At 33.2% G+C, this 20,214-nt stretch overlaps 3 protein-coding genes across 4 annotated transcripts in view; all 3 read right to left on the minus strand.

Moving 5' to 3' along the window:
• The window catches only part of LOC127730203 (probable RNA-binding protein 18), a 45,987-nt gene that overhangs the window by 23,061 nt on the left and 2,712 nt on the right, over nt 1–20,214 (minus strand). The window contains exon 1 of one of the 2 annotated variants that reach the window (XM_052238487.1): nt 8,535–8,925. The exons of the other annotated variant lie outside the window; for it this stretch is intronic. The gene's annotated coding sequence lies outside the window, so the exon portion shown is untranslated. Of the gene's footprint in view, nt 1–8,534; nt 8,926–20,214 lie in introns of those variants that run through there. 2 annotated transcript variants of the gene reach the window in all.
• On the minus strand, nt 1,540–2,136 carry LOC127729015 (ATP-dependent helicase wrn-1-like). Its single transcript, XM_052236588.1, has one exon. The coding sequence runs from the start codon at nt 2,134–2,136 to the stop codon at nt 1,540–1,542; it is 597 nt and encodes a 198-aa protein (XP_052092548.1).
• Nucleotides 10,738–12,151, minus strand: LOC127730202 (alpha-crystallin B chain-like). Its single transcript, XM_052238486.1, has one exon. The coding sequence runs from the start codon at nt 11,814–11,816 to the stop codon at nt 11,157–11,159; it is 660 nt and encodes a 219-aa protein (XP_052094446.1). The 5' UTR covers nt 11,817–12,151; the 3' UTR covers nt 10,738–11,156.

Here is a 20,214-nt window from a genome sequence, read left to right on the forward strand (position 1 = left end):
TTTTGTGGTATTGAACCTTATGGTAAAATTTCATGGAGATCCATTTACTTAAACTAAAGTAAGAGTGTGAAAACCAATGTGTCTTCGGACGACGACGCCAGCGTCATACCAATATACGACCGCAAAATTATTTTGTGGTCATATAAAAAAGAAGATGTGGTATTAAGTCTATATTTGACTGTTTTCTTGATGAACACATTGGTCTTGAACAAAGTTGTAAGTAAGATATAGTCCCCCTTCATGTTATTGTCTTGAATATGCATGAAATATTTGCCACTGAAACTAAAGTGAAGAAATCAATAATCAATCAACCTGTCAATGTGTATTTTGAGCAAAAATAATCATCCTCTATGTATACTGTTGGCTACACCAAGTTAAATACAATGAGTTTGCTATATAGAACAAATATAACATCATCAAGAACAATGAACAAAAGGTCAAAGTCATACATATGAACCATGCCAAAACTTAGCACAAAAGGACATACATCAATAGCAATAATTCTATACACCAAAGATAGTTGACTTGTTGATCAATAAACCATGAAAAGTCAAGGTCAGAAACCAACCAGAGTGATTTTTATAGTTCGTTCCTGTGTTGTACTGTTAAACCACTGTCCAAGGTTAGGATCCTGCTAACATGTTTAACCCCGCCACATTCTGTATGTATGTGCCTGTCCTAAATCAGGAGCCTTAGGTAATTCAGTGGTTGTCGTTTGTTTATGTGTTACATATTTGTTTTTCGTTCATTTTTTGTACATAAATTAGGCCATTAGTTTTCTTGTTTGAATTGTTTTACATTTGTCATTTCAGGGCCTTTTATAGCTGACTATGCGGTATCGGCTTTGCTCATTGTTGAAGGCCGTACAGTGACCTATAGTTGTTACTTTCTGTGTCATTTGGTCTCTTGTGGAGAGTTGTCTAATCATGCTCATTGGCTATCATTCCACATCTTCTTTTTTATATAATATGGACATCTTACAATAATTCCACACCAAATATATTTTTTTGTTTGTTTATCATGTTTATAGTAATCGAGATGCAGACTTGACCCCGAATATATGCTTGTTTCATGAAATGAGGTCAAGATTAGGCGAATCTGCAACCATATCTGACAGACATGACAGACATGGCAGACATGGTTTTCTCTTTTGAATTTTTTCATATTTTTCTGGTCGGGGCCTTTTGTAGCCGACTAAAGGCATGGGTTTTTCTCGTTGTACTACAATTGCTTATATCAAGTTATTGAAAAGTCTGGAGGGTAATTGTCTGATTGGCAATCATACCGCATCTCTTTATTTTTAAGATGAAAACAAGTAAATATCTTATGATGTGTGTCAATCAGTTACTGTCTCATTTGTTTTTATACGCTACATCTCTTTTTAGTCACATTGACAGCTGCAGGCATGACATGAACCCAGATCTAGAGTGGCACAATCAATACAGCAATTGTAAGGGGGTTAAAAGTCAAAAAAATTTGAAGAGTCTAAAGTTGAATAAGTTACAGAAACCAGATACTGAAAAATTAAATAAATAAATATCAACTGTTTGAATCATCTTGTATTTCTAATAAAGCCATATCAAGATCTTCGAAGTATTTATAGGCAGACAAATTGTAGTCTTCAGTATCGCTATCTGAAACAGCAGAATCTTCTTGCTCCTCGAGCTCCTCAACAACTTGTTCTGACAGAAATAACTTCTCAAGAGGTAACATATCACAGGATTCACAATTACAAGACTTAGTACACAAGTCACAGCATGAATGTTTCCTGCTTTCTTTCTTCATCAAATCATCCAAGTCTGAATTTCTGAGGAAATTACACATCAGATCCTTTCTCCTACAATCTTTAGCTCTAAGAATTGCCTTAACTTCCGGTTTCAACTTCTGCAAGTGGTATCCATTGTATAGGATATTGGCAACTGATGGATTTCCATCCCTCCCCACTCGCCCTATTTCTTGCAGCAAATCTACCAGATTATTTGGAGGTCCAAATAATACCACTCCACTACACTTTTTTACATCTAAACCCATTCCCAGGGCACTGGTTGACAAAATAAGTCTCAAAACACTACTTTCCTCCTTCAATGCATTAATTATGATGTTTTTGTTAACATCTGGAGTTTCAGAATGGAACATCTCAATATACTTGGCACAATGTGGCAATTCTGTTACAATGTATTTATAAAGTTTGGAAGTGTCATTTATCGATTAACAATACAAAAGTGTACATGGGAAGTCCTGACTTTTTTCCTCTAATGCATCTACTAACCATGTCATTCCCATTTCAATTTAATTTTTAATTTTGGAAGATACTAGTTTAATATTAGACTTGTTTGGTGATAAATTAATTTCTGTTGTGTCCTCCGCTAGCTGCAATATTTTCATGACCTTTTTTCCTAAAGCTTACAGTGCAAGTTGCACTTAAAGCCAATACTGTAGCATCGGAAAAGAGGGATCTTAGTTCACCTACATTTGAAAACCATTTTCGAAAAGCCTTTTTTTCTGTCTCCTTCATCTTGGCCCCTGAAAGAAAAATAGAAATAAGTACTTCTATAAAAACTTTTATAAAAGGTAAATAGCAGCACCTCTTGCCTAGATTGTTAATTCTTATGGCAAAACAAAATTAAATACATGTATGTGCTTGTCCATATTGTTATGTAACAGCCTATCATTCAGTGGTTGTTGTTGGTTGCTGTCTATCACATTTGTTTAGGGTTTTATTTTTCATACATTCTTATAATTACATTGTAATGGTTCATCATTTTGCAAATAGTGGTCTTAAAAGAGCTTACTTTTTAGTATTAGGTTATCTCGTTCTTGAAAGCTGTACAGTTCTGTACCAGTGGTCTTAATTTTTTATTTCTATATTTTTGAAAATCTAAATTCATAAAAATGGGAAGGGAGTACACATCAATATATAGAAACAATTCATCAAAGTTTCATGCAAATTAGTTGAATAGTTTTTGAGTTACTGACAGGTTGACGATTGACAGACAGTCACAGGTTAGGGGAGGGTTGGGATCCCGCTTACATGTTTAACCCTGCCACATTCTGTATAGTGCCTGTCCCAAGTCAGGAGCCTGTAATTCAGTAGTTGTCATTTGTTTATGTGTTACATACATTTGTATTTGTTTTTCGTTCATTTTTTATGCATAAATTAGGCCCTTTGTTTTCTCGTTTGAATTGTTTTACATTGTCATTTCGGGCCTTTATTTATATACATGTAGACAACGGTAATATGTCCTGTAAATGTGCGAATAGAAATGAACATGGGGAATAAACATTGTATCCACTTACCAAATTGCTATTGTGTGAAACTCATCAATTACAAACAACTTAATGTTCAACTTCTTTAAACAATAGGGATCACCAACCAATGTTTCTGGAGATGCAAGAATGACATCTATCAACCCCTCTTTGATTTGATCGTCACTCTGGGGAAGATGATCCTAAAATGCAAAAAAAAATGTAGGTGGGCAGTCTCCAAAAAGACATATTTCTATGATAACTTCTATAATTTAAATGTACACTGTACAAATTATTTGAAATACCCTTTCTCCATTTCACTGCGTTTGATTAAAGATTGAAATCCAATGAAATAATTCTTATTGTTGTAAAGTCCAATACAGAAATGAATATAGCTGAGATTTCAATGAATGCATGGCATATTTTCTCGATTTTGAGATGTTTCTGCCAATGTATCTGTTTGGCCATCCAACAAGGTCTTTTAGACTGCACTTTTTCATACTTTTTTTTATTTTTTCATTGTTTAACACAAACATGACAAATAACAATCTAATTTAAAAATTAAGTTTCCCGCACGTTTCTGAGCCACGTAAAGCTGATTATGCTGTATGATTTTGCTAATTGTTGAAGGTCAGATGGTGACCTATAGTTGTAAACTTTGTCATTTGTTGTCTGGTGGAGAGTTGAGTTGGCAATTTTACTTCAAGTCTTGTACATGTATGACATCTTCTTATTCTTATATGCATGTATATTTGTTTTGAGATAGATTATTAGTACATGTAATTAACAACAATTCCCTTGGACTCTGGCGCTTCATTAATACAACATGTAGTATGAAGAACTAGCATTATGGCCAAAACGACTGTAAAATACTGGCAATATGACCAATACAATCTGTTCTCGGTTAAATGAGACAAATTTATGTGCTACCATGGCTATGATCAACTGCTTCTGCAGTTTTTTTTAACTTTGCTCATGTATATTTAAGTTTCATATTACTGCTTTGTTACTGTTAGTCATGTGTATGTGTTGATATACTGAAGTTTAAATGTATGATCCTGCAAATAAATTTTATTTTATTTGATAAGGCATACATGTACATCTTTGCCTGGTCAGATGCGGATCCAGGACTATGGAAAAGAGGGCCCTGCATCTAGACACCATAAGGTGTGGGAATAACTTCTTAAGACATTTTTGTAAGATAGAGGCATTGCATTAATTATATAAGTAGCTCCAACAGCATAGGTGGATCCAGGGGGCCTAGGCCCCCCTTTTGTGGGAAAAATTTAGTTGATTATATAGGGAATCACTGAAGAATGACTGGAGCGGGCCCCCTCTTAGGTCAGTCAGTGGGCCCCCCTTACAAAAATTTCTTGATCCGCCATTGTACAGGGGGATAACATGTCACCCCCTAACTGATTTCTCATGTGTTATAAACATCTTTATTATACAACACTGCCAACATAATAATTATAATATAAATTAGGTGTTTAATGGCATTAAATACTATAGTATAGACTATTCCATTTATTGAAGCCTTACTACCACTGCATGCTTAAAGTTATACTAACCTTTGTATGCAGCAGTAATATTTCCAATGTGCGAGAGTTTTTCCACCTGGTCCAGCATCAGAGCTACTAAGGGAAAACAGACTAAAACTTTTCAGTCAGAACTGTTTTCAATAACCTCCCGGACAACTGGAAGGTACAGTTGAAACGGCAGTGACTTGCCAAAACCAGTCGGGAGTACAGCCACGCACTTCTTCTTGTTAACTAAACACTCTAAAATTTCCTTTTGCTCCTTCTTTATATCATTTATACCAAATTTTGTCAAAACGTTGTCCAAACTGGGCGCATCCATGTTATTTAACGATCCGATAATGGTATACAAGCCCGTCGCTGATTGGTTACCCGAAATTGATTTTCTGCACGCTGATTGGTCGGTCAAAGTTCACCAAATTTGACCCTAGACATGACCCTCAAGCGGCTGTTGTTAGATCTCCCACGCGCGACATATAAACAACGAGGAGCAAGTGCGGAGATTTAATTTTAATTAGATTGCCTGGGAACATGCAGATATATCTAATATATATATGTTCCTGCATAAACTGAAAAATATATTTATTTTTAACAACATTGAATAATCTTGTTGTCACATAACAGGCATAACTGGTAGATATGTAAAAATTTAATTGAATTGTGTGAATGGTTATTTGGTGAAAATAATAAGTCGCTAGTTTTTTATCTTCAGGGGATAAAAAAAGAGGGAGGGTAATTAATTTGATTCCAACTGGCTTCCAATGTATACTGTATAAACATGCAATAATATTTCTATTGAATTTATTGCTTCAAAATGTCTAGAACAATTGATTCTTTGTGGATTTTTTTGATACTTTTAGGGGATTAAATGATTAAATGGAGCTGCCAATTTTGAAAGTAAACGGATTGCATGCAGATTCCAGTTACCTTAATTTTACTCAGCAATACTAGTTGGAAGTACAGAGACAGTAAATTTAATTACAGAAAGGAGGAGAACTTCACATGTATCCTTTATATCTGACACACATTTTTAATTTTATAATATTTGAAACTGAACAGCGAGCATCATTAAGCCATGGTGAAAACTGCGTATCTAAATACAATTAAGACAATGAAATGCTTGAAGGTGTTAGTGAACATGGGGAGGAGGGGTGGGGTGAGTACCATATTTAATTAATGGGTAATTTAACAATATAAGCAGCCATTAAAAATGGCAAACAAGTTTGCTAGTAGTACTAGTATCTATAATTTTGATGGAAGTTTAAGGATCTGACATTAAATACAAGTACATTTTTTTTTAATGGGAACTTGACAGCCATTGAAATAAGATATTAAACATGGCCAATACAATGTAATTCATGCCGCAATGTTTATATATACGTGACAGATTTGATACAACAAGGGCAATATTCATCTACCTTATAATGAGTAATAAATGTGTATATTCCCTCAGAAAATGCAAAATCGTAGCATTTCGGGAATCCCGCCAAAAGTCCGGGATTCCCGATGTAAATCCCAGTGGAAATATACTGGGATCCCAGTATATTTCCACTGGGATAAAATTTCGGGAATCCCGCCAAAAGTCCGGGATTCCCGATGTAAATCCCAGTGGAAATATACTGGAATCCCAGTATATTTCCACTGGGATAAAATTTCGGGATTCCCGCTAAAAGAGCGGGATCCCAATCAGAATCCCAGTATATTCCAATCAAAATCCCACAATATCCCAGTGGGATCCCAGTATATTTCAACCGGGATTTACATCGGAATTCCCGGACTTTTGGCGGGATTCCCGAAATTTTATCCCGGTGGAATTAGGTGGGATCCCACTTGGAATCCCATCAAAATTCCAGCTGGGATTTCAGTGGGATTCCAGATTTATTTTCTCTTGGGTTGGGGGTAGGGGGGGGGATCCACTTCAATATCTTTCACTGTTAGGCGAGGGTTAAGTGCTAACAAACATAATTAACCTGATAACATTCTTTGTGTGTCTGTCCCAAGTCAGGAGCCTGCAATTCAATGGTTGTTGTTGGTTGCTGTCTGCCATACATGTATTTGTTTATGCTTTTTTGTATTAACGTAAATCAAGCTGTATATTTTTTCACATTTTGTCATGCCTGGACAGTTTTTCTTAGCTCATTTTTGCAATAAATAAAAACATTGTTAAAATTTCTAAATTTACAGTACATAAGAATATGGAGTTGTGAAAGAATTTAACACAACTAAAAAAGGATTTCATTTTTCTATTTGAAATTATTGATGGATGGATGGATGGATAATTGGCTGTTTAACAACCAGTGGCAAATTAAATGCATATCTAGGATGAGAACATGATAATGTAACGAAAACCGAGCGGTCGGGCCTTAGTGTTAAACTATAAATATTTATCCCTTAGTGCGTTGCTATAAGAATGTGTTATGTTAGAATGAACGAGTATATTAAAAAAGTTATATCTGGTGACTCTTATTGGGTAGCGTGGACTCTGGTATCGTGGTACTATGTGGTACTCTGGTATCGTGGTACTATGTGGTACTCTGGTATTCTGAATACACACTGGTAAGGTTTGGTTCCTCTGGTAAGGTAATGACTCTGATATAAAAGGGTAGATTGGAGTATAGGTTTTTGTATGGTAACTCTCGATGTTTGTAAGAATAACAGACTCGTTAAATAAAACTCAACTTGTATTAACTTTAAGATGTATTAAATATCAACAATACATATAAATATTAAATAACTTAACAGTATTTTAGACTTACAGATAAATACTTTATTAACCTTTTATCGTGAATTAAAGAAAATGGATAGCGGAAAAAAATATACCCAGAAAGTTTACTAATTGTAGTTTGGTAATCGGCAAATGGTAAATCAAATTCAATGCCAAAAGATAAAAGTTTCTCTCGAGAAGTTATTCTCTAAATGCAACTTGGAAAGGAATTAACAAACCCACATTATACGGACGTCGTCTCCTCGGACATTGTAATAGTGTTGGCTGTCTGGTTAACTACTTGGTCTGGTACATGGTATCTGTACGTATATCAAAATAGCATGGAATTAACGTGTGTTACTTGCCCAGGGTAAAATCGTGCTAAAGACTTATCTGTATTCTCCGCCGTATTTATACTTAGGTAAACCAATTTACCGATTTGGTTTACCATTTACCATTTCGGTTTACCATTTACCATTTCGGAAAATACCTAAATTACCAAAGCCGGAACTGGTGATTACCAAAATAGGTAATGACGTCATTGTACGTCATTTTAAGTACACAATGCACAGGTGTTCCTATGTAAAAACATAGGCAAGAATAATAAAAAGTTTTAGAGTTATCAATGTTTAAACATAGTTATACAAGAAATATATAATAAGAAAAGTCAATTATCGGTAAGATACAACGTCATCACACAATTTTAGGGGAAACAAGTTGCAATTCAGGGGACCCACATTTCGTTACAATAATATGATATGAATATAAACCCTGCTAATTGTACTAGACCAACAGGCTGAGACTGATTTTTAATTTACTAGTTCACTAGGTAACAGGCCACAGGAATACATGTCATCCTTCCCGGACATATTATTTGGACTCCCAGCCGACCAGTCTTTGCTCTACTGCTTAACAGAGAAGCAGCCAATACCAATTTCCAAGTCTTTGGTTTGACCAGGCTAGGGATCAAAACCACAGCCTCCTCATTCTAGGTAAGTATGAGACCACCAAGGCAGTCAAGTAATTAAAGTATGATGCATATTTACTCATTCTATTCTCTGCCCTGCACTCCTAACAAATAACAGACAGTAACAAGGAAGGCTTGTTTATTTTTCTACAATGGAAAAAAAGAATTCCATTCAATTTTGCACTCTCAGCAAAATATCCAGCTTTTCAACTTTCCAACTACGAATAATTTTCCTTCATGATTATAGATGGTCCAGTGCTCCCTGTTCAGTTTTTTTTTGTTTTCCTGCATGTGTTAATTTGGCTAACAGCAGGTCAGGTCCAAGATAATTTCAGTAGTTTACACTTCACTAATTCTATTGTTTCTTTCAGATCACTCATCTTTAACTAAGTGTCCACAACACTCCCTTTAGATGTCTTCTGATATTTTGTGTCTTTGAGTTGCTGTCTCAGTGACGTATACAACTGACCTTTTTTTCTTTATACAGATTACTAAGTGATAATTTAAAAATGTATGTAAGAAAATTTTAATTGATTAATTCATTTTAAAGAAAAAAAACTTTTTAGTATATTCCAAATTCTGGTAACCGTTTATTTTTTTATACGACCGCAAACAAATTTTGAGGTCGTATATTGGTATGACGTTGGCTTCGTCACCGTCGTCCGGCGTCGTCCGAAGACACATTGCTTTTCGCACTCTAACTTTAGTTTAAGTGAATGGATCTCTGAAATTTTACCGTATAAAGGTTCAATACCACAAAAGGAAGGTGGGGATTGATTTTGGGGGTTATGGTACCAACAGTTAAGGAATTAGGGGCCAAAAAGGGGCCAAAAATAAGCATTTTTGTAACTTTCAGACATAACTTGTGTGTTAGTGTATGGATCTCTCTGACATTGTACCACAAGGTTCCATATCACAAAGGGAATGCTGGGATTGATTTTGGGGGTAATTGCCTCCAAATTTTAGGAATTAGGGGCCAAAAAGGGTAAAAAAACAAGCAGTTTTCTAGTTTCATGACAAAACTTGTGTGTAAGTGTATGGATCTCTTTGACATAGTACCACCAGGTTCCATATCACAAAGGGAATGCTGGGATTGATTTTGGGGGTAATTGCCTCAAAATTTTAGGAATTAGGGGCCAAAAAGGGGCAAAAAACAATCAGTTTTCTAGTTTCATGACAATCACTTGTGTGTAAGTGTATGGATCTCTCTGAAATTGTACTGCAAGGTACCATACAACAAAGGGAAGGCTTGGATTAATTTTGGGGGTAATTGCCTTAAACGTTTAGGAATTTGGGGCCAAAAAGGGGCCAAAAAACAAGAATTTTTCTAGTTTCCAGACAATAACTTGTGTTCAAGTGTATGGATCTCTCTGAAATTGTACTGCAAGGTACCATACCACAAAGGGAAGGCTGGGATTGAGTTTGGGGGTGATGAATCATAAGGGGGTTCAAAAAATTTGGGGGGGATTTTTTTTTCCATTTTTTTCTTTAAAATTTTCCATTTTAAATTGGTTATTTCTGATTTATATATAAAAGCAAATAATAATGATATGGTTTGAATAGGTAAATTAAAAATTTTTAAGTTCTTAGACCACATTCATTCTGTGTCAGAAACCTATGCTGTGTCAAATATTTAATTACAATCCAAATTCAGTGCTGGATCAAGCTTGAATGTTGTGTCCATACTTGCCCCAACTGTTCAGGGTTTGACCTCTGCGGTCGTATCAAGCTGCGCCCCAGCGGAGCATTTTATTATTATATAATACCTACATTGTATTTTCATGTAATTAACAATTTCTTGTATATTTTTTCATTTTTAATTTTCCTCCTAAAATCTAAAGAACAATGAAGAATGTTTGTTTAATTAACTTTGTAAATTATACATGTTATAGTCATATAATGAAATATAACTGTCTTATATCTATATAATTAATATTACAATTGATGCAGCAAGTACCAATATGTTTTCTTTTTTACTAAAACTAATTTTTGGACATATGTCTTTGGAACAGTTTTAATTTTGGTTCTTATCAAACATGGATCCTTCTTTGTGACAGTAAGTTTATATTTGTTGTTCATCATTTGGTTGGTGTTTTGTTGTAAAAAAAAAGTCAAATTAAGGAATGCATTCACAGTAATCATTGTAAATTTCATGAATCAAAGTTATCTTGCTTTTTTTTCTTGTCCTTGCAACACAGTAGCAAGGGCATATATACAGATCATTGTAGATCATACTCTTTTGTCGAGGCAATTCTAAAATTGGTACCAATAAAATGAAAATAAATGATTCAACAGTAATTTAATAAGAATATCTCAATACAACTACTTTTGTGCAAGTACTTCAAAAATAAATGCATTACTTGGATAAAAAAGGTAATAGTTTGAACTAATGAAAATAAGCCATAAAAAAGAATTAGATAAAAAAATTGAAACAACATTGAATATTTAATTTAAAATCATCAATTAGTAAAGTAAATAAACAACAACTGCAACAACAAAATTCTATGAAAAGTATATACCAGTAAAAGATGTATATTTACATAATGTAAAATATAAAAGTTCTGACAAAACATTTTCACAAGTCAGTTGTCAGAAATTCTTTGTTAATAAAATGTCTTCATATATGGTCTTTAAAGCTCAGTGATTTTAAAACTGTTTTAAGATGTTAAATCTCCTTTCAACTGACAGTCTGTTATATGCATTATTTTGTGTGCTCAATTGCTATAAGTCTTTCTTTATTTTCGAATGCCAGAGCTGGAAGAGAGGCCGTAATTGTTAATTTTCCAGTTTCACTTAGCTTAGAGGTCAAAAGTTCTGGATTTACTTCTTTGGGCAATAGATAGCTTCTCAAATATTCCTTTCTAGATGAACGATTCTCATCCTTCTCTTCGTGTTTTGCATGAACAGTTAATTGCTGGCCAGATGTTTTTACAGTTATTTCTTCTGGTTTGAATTGTGATGTGTCATATTCCAAATAAAATTTTCTTCTTCCTGAACGATCTTCAGTTATAGGATTATCCATCCGAAAATTTTCCATTAACCTCCAATTTTCTGCTGATGGAGCAAGGAAATTATCTCCCATTTTAGCAAAGTTATCGTCTGCCACTCTACGTGAAACAGCCCAGTTTCTTTTCATTTCTTCATTCATTCTGGCCATTTCTCTTTCAAAACTTGACCACATTTGGCTTCGCATTAATGGTCTGCTTTCAAAACCATATGGCATACTATAAAAGTCATCATATCTAGAAAGTCCATTTTCATATGGAATAGGATCTCTGTAGATTGGTGTATGTCTTTCATAACAAGATGGCCAAAAGTCTGGTTCATATCTTATGGGCACATCTCTAGATACAAGTGACATTTTTTTTCAGCTGTTATATATATGCAAACAATCTCCTCTAAATCCAATATAAATATGAATTTAACTTTGATAACAGAACGAACACACAATGTCAAAATAATTAATAAACTCAAAAGCTGTGTATTCCAAAATATTTCATAATACTGAAAATAGTTAGTGATGAAAAATATATAGCTGATAGTCTTGAAGAGGTCAAGAAATTTTCAGAAGATCACTAAACAAAATTTATAAGAGACCTAGTATTTATACACAAGTACCAATAGCGTAATTCAAGAAAAACGTAAATTATGTTCCAGAAAGATCTACTCTAGAGTACAAACTGATCTCTATAGCCAATTTTCTGCCTTAAGCAATAGTTTGTTTGTAATAAAGTAAATTTTTCATCATTTAATATTTACGCCTGAGCAACCTAAGAAACTTACAACTTGTTTATCATCACGATATGTATATAATATCATTATTCAATCATTATATCAAAAGATTATAACAAATGGGCATTCTTACCAGTATTTGTAGGGATGCATTTTCTTAAAAGGTTAAATAAATTAATCTGCAACATCAAATAATAGTTGCAAAAACTGCATATTAAAGCTGTTATTATAATAAAAAGTGAAATAATTTATCACAAAATTACCAAAATATATTGATATAATGCATCATGAATTATAAAGTATCATATAGATGTAGTTGCAACTATAATAAACTGTTGACACAGAAATATGTCTCGCCATTATGTAATTTTGATAGTATAACAAAGGTGGAAATTAAAATGGCAATACATTTTGTACTTTAACATGTAAACTACATGTATACAAAACATTCAAAGTCAATGAACCATGATGAGAGAGCAGGGCCATATAATCTCCATGGAAATAAGATGTGCTAATGCTTAATACAACTGCATACCAAATATCATTAGTGGTTCATCTTAAACTTAGATAACAAAAAATTATAACAAAGTTTAAAAGTCAATCAATCAAGACTGTGGGGTTTGGGGTCAAATAATCTCTATGGAAATGAGATGTGCCTATGCTAATACAACTGCATACCAAATATTATTGACCTACAAATGTACCACTAGTGGTTTCCTTTCAACTGACTTAATCACAAACTTTATGAATGTAAGCTTTTTACTATATAAATATTTATCATTTTTTTTATATTTTTTTATTTCAAGTATTTTTATTTGAGTTTCAGTTTTATTAGGCCAAACAAAAAAGTATGTGTTTTTAATGTACCCCTACCTACCCTAATTTTTATCCCCTACCCTAAAGTTTTTTTGACCATTTTTGATTAAGCACTGTTTTAGTCACAATGTTGCTCCCATAGACTCAATGTAAAAAAAATATTAAAAATAAAAAAAATTACCTACCTATACCTTTTCAGCATGTAACAGTAAACACAAATACTTTTTTGTTTGGCCTTAGTAAAAAGGAACAAAGTGACTTTAAAGGGGAATGGCACACAAAGAAAAAAATAGCGCCATCAGTTCTTTTGGTCAATAATGAGGGACTATGAAAGAGCTTTTATGTTTCATTTTGTATAATAGGAAAGTAAAGACTGGTGGTGTTATTAACATCATCTATAGGAAATAATGTGAAAAATGAATTGTGTTTAATGCCGATTAAGTTCCAATCCGCTTAAGAATCAGACAGTGGTGACAAAATGACAAACAAAAACCCACCAAAGTTTACATGCATGTAAGTTCAAAATGTATAATGATGTACAAATATAACATTCTTTTCCTTTTCCAGTTCTGGTATTTCAAAATATAATTTCGTTGAAATGTACTAGAAATTTACAATTAAGGGGAACTAACTCCATAATTTGCCTTTGTACTAACAAAAAGTCATCTAGAGACTTCTCGAATTACCAGACACTCAGAAATGAAAAACCCACCATTTCTAACTCAGGATGAGGGTAACTTCAAAATATAATGATTAGGTTGGCAGGGTTTTTTCGGCCATATTTTGAAATTCTTCTAAATTGCCTGATTCTTATAATTACAAAGACTGGCACTTAAACAAAGGGGATGCACAATATTGTATCAGTTTTGACTATCAGTGCTTATCCAACAGTGTGTATCTGACACAATCCTATAGCAATCCTTTAGCAATCCTATAGTAATCCTTTAGAAATATATTCATCAATTGGGTCTGGAATACCCACACTGATCCAAAATTCTGCTCTTTTATAACTTCATCTCTTTAAGTAAAATGCTCCATATTTTTCAACTTATTCAAGCCAATAGAACTTAATTCACATCATTAGGCAGCCAATTACAACTTACTCTTGTTGAATAATAATTTCAAGATGGCAGGTATATATTGTCTGAAACTAATAGCTTGGCACCATGACTAGAAGTGACAAGAAATATCTCAATCATCATTATCATGAAAAATATTCTTCCCTTGTTGCTATTATCCAAGGAGGAATGGGCTCAATAAATTCTTCTTTAAAATATCATTGAGAAATTCTTCAAAAGGTTTGCCCTGTTTCCCATGTAACCAGAACAAAGGAGAGTACCAAAATATAACAACATCTGTGATGAAAATATGTTGTGTTTAGATTTTGTGAGCTGTCTAAAAGGTAAAAATACAAATTGCATTACATTTATGCTTCTTTCAAATGGGAAAAAAATACAAATATAAGTGGCTATCCAATGGCCACCAGTAAACAATCTACTGTAACTAATAAACATGAAAGAGTACTTAAATCATCAATCATTGTAATGTAACAAACAAAGTTTGCTGTCAAAAATAATAAACTGTTAACACAGAGATATGTCTTGCCTATTTGTTATTTTGATAATGTAAATGTTGAAATTAAAATAACAATACTTTAACATGTAAGTTATGCAAATATTTAAAGTCAATGAACCATGACTAAAGGTACAGGGCTAAACAATCTCCATGGAAATGAGATGTGCCAATGCTAATACAACTGCATACCAAATCCCATTGACTTTCATAAGTTGTTCCCTTTAAAGAAACCTAAACACAAACATTAACTTGTAAACTAAGATAAAGTTTCAAAGTCAATAGACCATGACTGAAAGGGCTGGGCCAAATAATCTCCATGGAAATGAGATATGCCAATGTTTATACAACTGCATACCAAATATCATTGACCTACCACTAGTGGTTCCCCATAAACTGACCTAATCACAAACTAATACATGAAAACTAAGCAAAGTTTCAAAGTCAATAAACCATGACTGAAGGGGCAGGGCCAAATAATCTCCATGGTAATGAGATGTGCCAATGCTAATTCAACTGCATAATAAATACATTGTTGTTGCCGATAGAAACAGCATACCTATGTCTCACTTTTTGACTCCGTCAAGGCGAGACAAAAAGTAAACAACTGCACAGATTGAAAAAAAAATATACATGAAATGTGAAGTAGCATGCTACTTAATTCACATTTCATGTATATTTTTTTTTCAATCTGTACCATACATACTATGGCCCATGTAAAATCTGGTTTTTCTAATCTCACACTTCTATACTTACCAAGTTTACCTGAAAAGTACTTTTCAATCCATTTTTGTATGAACAAGCAACAGTATGATATTCATACACATGAAAGGAGCCTGTATCATTGAATTAGATCTTATGGTAAAAACATACAGCAAGAAGCAAAATCTGTGAATCTATGGTAATGTGTCCAATAAGGTAAGTCATGTATAGCAATCTCACTAAATAAATTACAATGAATTCCTGGTAACTAACATGATTTAATTATTGTTCTTTCAGGAATGGCAGTTGATACGTGTATGACGAACTAGAAGATATCAGGGTAGGGTCAATGTTACTCTCCATCTTTAAAATTTACATGATTTATATTATATAGTTTTATTTAATATCTATCTTTAACACAGATTTCCTGATTTTTTCAGTGAAAATATTCAAACTGATCATGATCAAATTATATAACACAGAACACATATTTTTCAGCATATAACTTACAGTCAGGGGTACTACTTGTACAAGTAATTTTTATTTACTTGAAGAAGTAAATATTAATATACTTATATAAGTAAATTTGTAGGATACTTATACAAGTGTATTTTATTTACTTGTATAGGTAAAAAAAAATTGGGCTTAGTTATGTCCCTTAGACATTCAGATTTTTTCACTTACACAAGTAAAAAAGACATCCTATCTTCTTTTCTTGAATTCTTATGACTTCTTTGCTCTAATAGAATTTTTGATTGTCTGTCCTTTGCAGATGTCTTTACTAATCATTTAAGTGTAATTACATGGACAATGAAAATCTCATTTGTCTGTTATCTTCAGAACACTGTTCATTTACAAGGCCCCAAGAGGCAATTTTTGAAGGCCTTGCGCAAATACTTAAGATCTTTGTGCAATCAGTTTCTTTGTTGAATTAATGAGATGAAACATTGAACTCTATTCAAAAATTATGAGCTAACCTGAGAAAAATTGTTAAAGGCATGTCTTTACATCTCAAAACTTGAGAATTTTTGTGGGAAATTTACTTATACAAGTAAATTTTTGAGAAAATTAAGGGGAGATTATTCAAATATTATAATTAACTTATATAAGTTTATTTTATTTACTTCTTCAAGTAAATAAGGATTACTTGTACAAGTAGTACCCCTGACTGACTTAGCAATATCAATTCAAAATATGAATGAAAATTGGCCTACAGGGTAACCTACTACATTGTACACATATGATTAAAGATACTGATTTGATATGTTACTAAAATAAGGAAAAAGGTACAAGTGTAACTCTTCTTATTCTTATATGCAAAGGGAATTAACTCTTATTGCTCTAAATTAACTATCAGGCATTTCCTTTATTAAAATCTCCAGGGAGGATTTTAAGCACAAGAGGACCTAATGAATGTCTTAACATGTCTGTCATGTCATGAGATGTTTTCATTCTGCTGTACAAAAGTTTTTAATGAGTATAATAAACTGTTATCATGTAGATATGTCTCGCTTTTTTGTAGTTTCGATAATGCAAATGTTGAATTTAAAGTAGCAACACTTTCACATGTAAGTTTGCAAATATTCAAAGTCAATAAACCATCACTGAAGGTAAATGGCTAAACAATCTCCTTGGAAATGAGATGTGCCAATGCTAATACAACTGCATACCAAATACCATTGACTTATCATTAAAGTAGTTCTCTTTAAACAAACCTAAACACAAACTAATAAATGTAAACTAATCAAAATTTCAAAGTCAATTAACCATAACTGAGGGGGCAGGGTCAAATAATCTCCAGGGTAATGAGATGTGCCAATGCTAATACAACTGCATACCAAATATCATTGACCTACCATTCTTGGTTCCCAATAAACCGACTTAATCACAAACTAATACATGAAAACTTAAAGCAAAAATTTCAAAGTCAATAGACCATGACTGAGGGGGCGGGATCAAATAATCTCCAAGGAAATGAGATGTGCCAATGCTAATACAACTGCATACCAAATACCATTGACTTATCATTAAAGTAGTTCTCTTTAAACAAACCTAAACACAAACTAATATATGTAAACTAAGCAAAAGTTTCAAAGTCAATAGACCATGACTGAGGGGGTGGGGCCAAATAATCTCTAGGAAAATGAGACATGCCCATGCTTATACAACTGCATACAAATTATCATGAACTTACCATTAGTGGTTCCCCATAAACTGACCTAATCACAAACTAATACATGAAAACTAAGCAAAAATTTCAAAGTCAATAGACCATGACTGAGGGGGCGTGGTCAAATAATCTCCAAGGAAATGAGATATGCCAATGCTTATACAAATGCATACCAATTATCATTAACTTTCCACTAGTGGTTCCCCATAAACTGACCTAATCACAATCTAAAACATGAAAACTAAGCATAAATTTCAAAGTCAATAGACCATAACTGAGGGGGCAGGGCCAAATAATCTCCATGGTAATGAGATGTGCCAATACTAATACAACTGCATACCAGATATCTTTGACTTACCACTAGTGGTTCACCATAAACTAGACCTAATCACAAACTAATACATTGTTGACGACGCCACCGCCGGAAACAGCATACCTTTGTCTTGCTTTTTGACTCCGTCAAGCGAGGCAAAAAACTGTATAAATGTGCTTTAATTGCTCACATCCACTTTATTTGAACTTTGGTGGCAATCATACCTCATCTCATCATTTTTATATTAAATGCCATTTTGACTTCTTTGAATGTCTGTTTTGGGGTATTCAGTATATATATACCAAAGAGTTTCAAGAGTCAAGTCAGCACATCTCATGGGTGAAAATCCCCAATAAGTCGAAGGCAGGGGGGGCCATTTATATACATGTAAGAGAAGGAATTTTTACAATTTTTTTAAAGGTCCAGTTTCGTTTTTTTATGCGAACAAAACAGTTCAACTTAGATTATTGGTTTTAACATATATATATACATGCATGTATATATATATATTTTGACTTGTTTATATTTTGATATGTATACAGTTGAATGGTTCATAAAGGTTTTTGCTGTGTTAAGAAATATTTGCAAAATATTATTTTCTTATGTACCTATATGTACAATGTATGTTAACTAATGACATCCTATGACTATTCTTTTCAGTGTTTATACCTTGATGAAATTGAGTCATACTCTTCAACATTTAGCAGCATAAATATCCTTATTGTAACTTATTAACCTTTTAAGGATACTCCTTGGACAATTTGCCTTCCTAATGAACTGTTACGCAACCTAACGCAAATCACAGGTTTATTATCTCCCATTATTTAGCACATAGATCCTTTCTAACACTATTATACATGTACTTTTATCTTTTTGTATGTAGATCATATCATATATTGCTGATAATATTTATTGTTTACAGTTTCTGTCTTTCATTTATATTTACAGAAAATGAGTAAAAATGCTATACATTGAAACTGGTTAAAATTCATGATTTATTAGAATTAAAACACCTACTGGTATAAGGGGTTAAATGATGGTTTCAGTCAAAGAGCATTGTGATACACATAGATTTTTTATTGGTGATAATGTACTCTGTTTCCATTTCTGCTGTTACAGCATAAATGCCAAAACTGGTTAAAAAATTGTTATTTAAGGGCAACAACTTCTGTAAGAAATTGTCTAATAATTTTTGTAGAAATATACTGTTGGTACACAAATATAGATCTTAACATTTTTGAGGGGGGCGTTTTAGCAGTCTGAATTGGAAAATTTCTTTTTCATATTGGTTAAAACGGTAAATTAAGTAAAATGACAAAGTTGCACAAAATCCTGACTGTTAAACTCATATATACAATAAATTGCTTCACTGAGCGCAGCTGTATACGACCACAGATGTCCAACCCTGAAAAGTTGGGGCCAAAATGGACACTATATTCATGCTTGATACAGGTCTGAATTTGGATTGTAATTAAATATTTGACACATAATAGGTTTCTGGCACAGAATAACTGTAGTCAAAGAACTTCAAATTGGTTATATGATTTGAATTTATATTCAATTTTTTGCTTTTGTGCAATACACTATGCGAATTGACCCCCCCCCCCCCCCCCCCCCCCCCCCCCCAAAAAAAAATTTTACCCCGTTTTTTTGCGTTTGTGCAATACACTATGCTGTTGAATACTAATCTCCCAAAAAAAAATATTTGAAGAAATTTTCTTTTAATTTCTGAAATCTGAAATGAGAAAAATTGTCCCCCTCCAATTTTTTTCACCTCCCCCCTTTCCCTTATTCCAAAAAATAGTTCCTTCCCTCAAGTTATGGTCAGTATCTCAGACAATCATAATTTCTTAATACATAATTTACAAGCAGTGTAAGGGAGGTAATCAAACATTGTTATTTAAATTGATTTGGATTTTGATTTGGATTACCTCCCTTACACTGCTTTTAAATTGTCTCAATTGTCCTTTAACCAGAAAAACCCTTGTTTTGCCCCTAATTCCTAAATGGTTTGAGCCATAACCCCCAAAGTCAATCTTAACCACCCCTTTGTAGTATGGAACCTTGTGGTATAATTTCAGAGAGATTCATACACTTTAACACAAGTTATTGTCTGGAAACTACAAAAATGCTTATTTGGGCCCCTTCTTTGGCCCCTAATTCCTAAACAGTTGGGACCATAACCCCCAAAATCAATCTCAACCTTCCTTTAGTGGTTATAAACCTTGTGTTAAAATTTTATTGATTTCTATTTACTAATACTAAAGTTATTATCCAGAAACCATCTGTCTTCGGACGACGCTGACAACGACATCAACGTGATACCAATATACGACCAAAAATTTTTTAATTTTTGCGGTTGTATAAAAATGTATATGCTAAGAAATAACATAGAGTATAACTATTCATACATGATGTAATCACAAAGACTGTGTATTCTTTTATATAATCTTT

The sequence above is a fragment of the Mytilus californianus genome, unplaced genomic scaffold, assembly GCF_021869535.1.
Source record: "Mytilus californianus isolate M0D057914Y unplaced genomic scaffold, xbMytCali1.0.p SCAF_2, whole genome shotgun sequence".
In the NCBI taxonomy this organism is placed as follows: domain Eukaryota; kingdom Metazoa; phylum Mollusca; class Bivalvia; order Mytilida; family Mytilidae; genus Mytilus; species Mytilus californianus.

Excerpts from the sequence above, each read along its gene's own strand:
- LOC127729015 (XM_052236588.1), bottom strand. The coding sequence starts at position 2,136 with ATGTTCCATTCTGAAACTCCAGATGTTAACAAAAACATCATAATTAAT.
- LOC127730202 (XM_052238486.1), bottom strand. The coding sequence starts at position 11,816 with ATGTCACTTGTATCTAGAGATGTGCCCATAAGATATGAACCAGACTTT.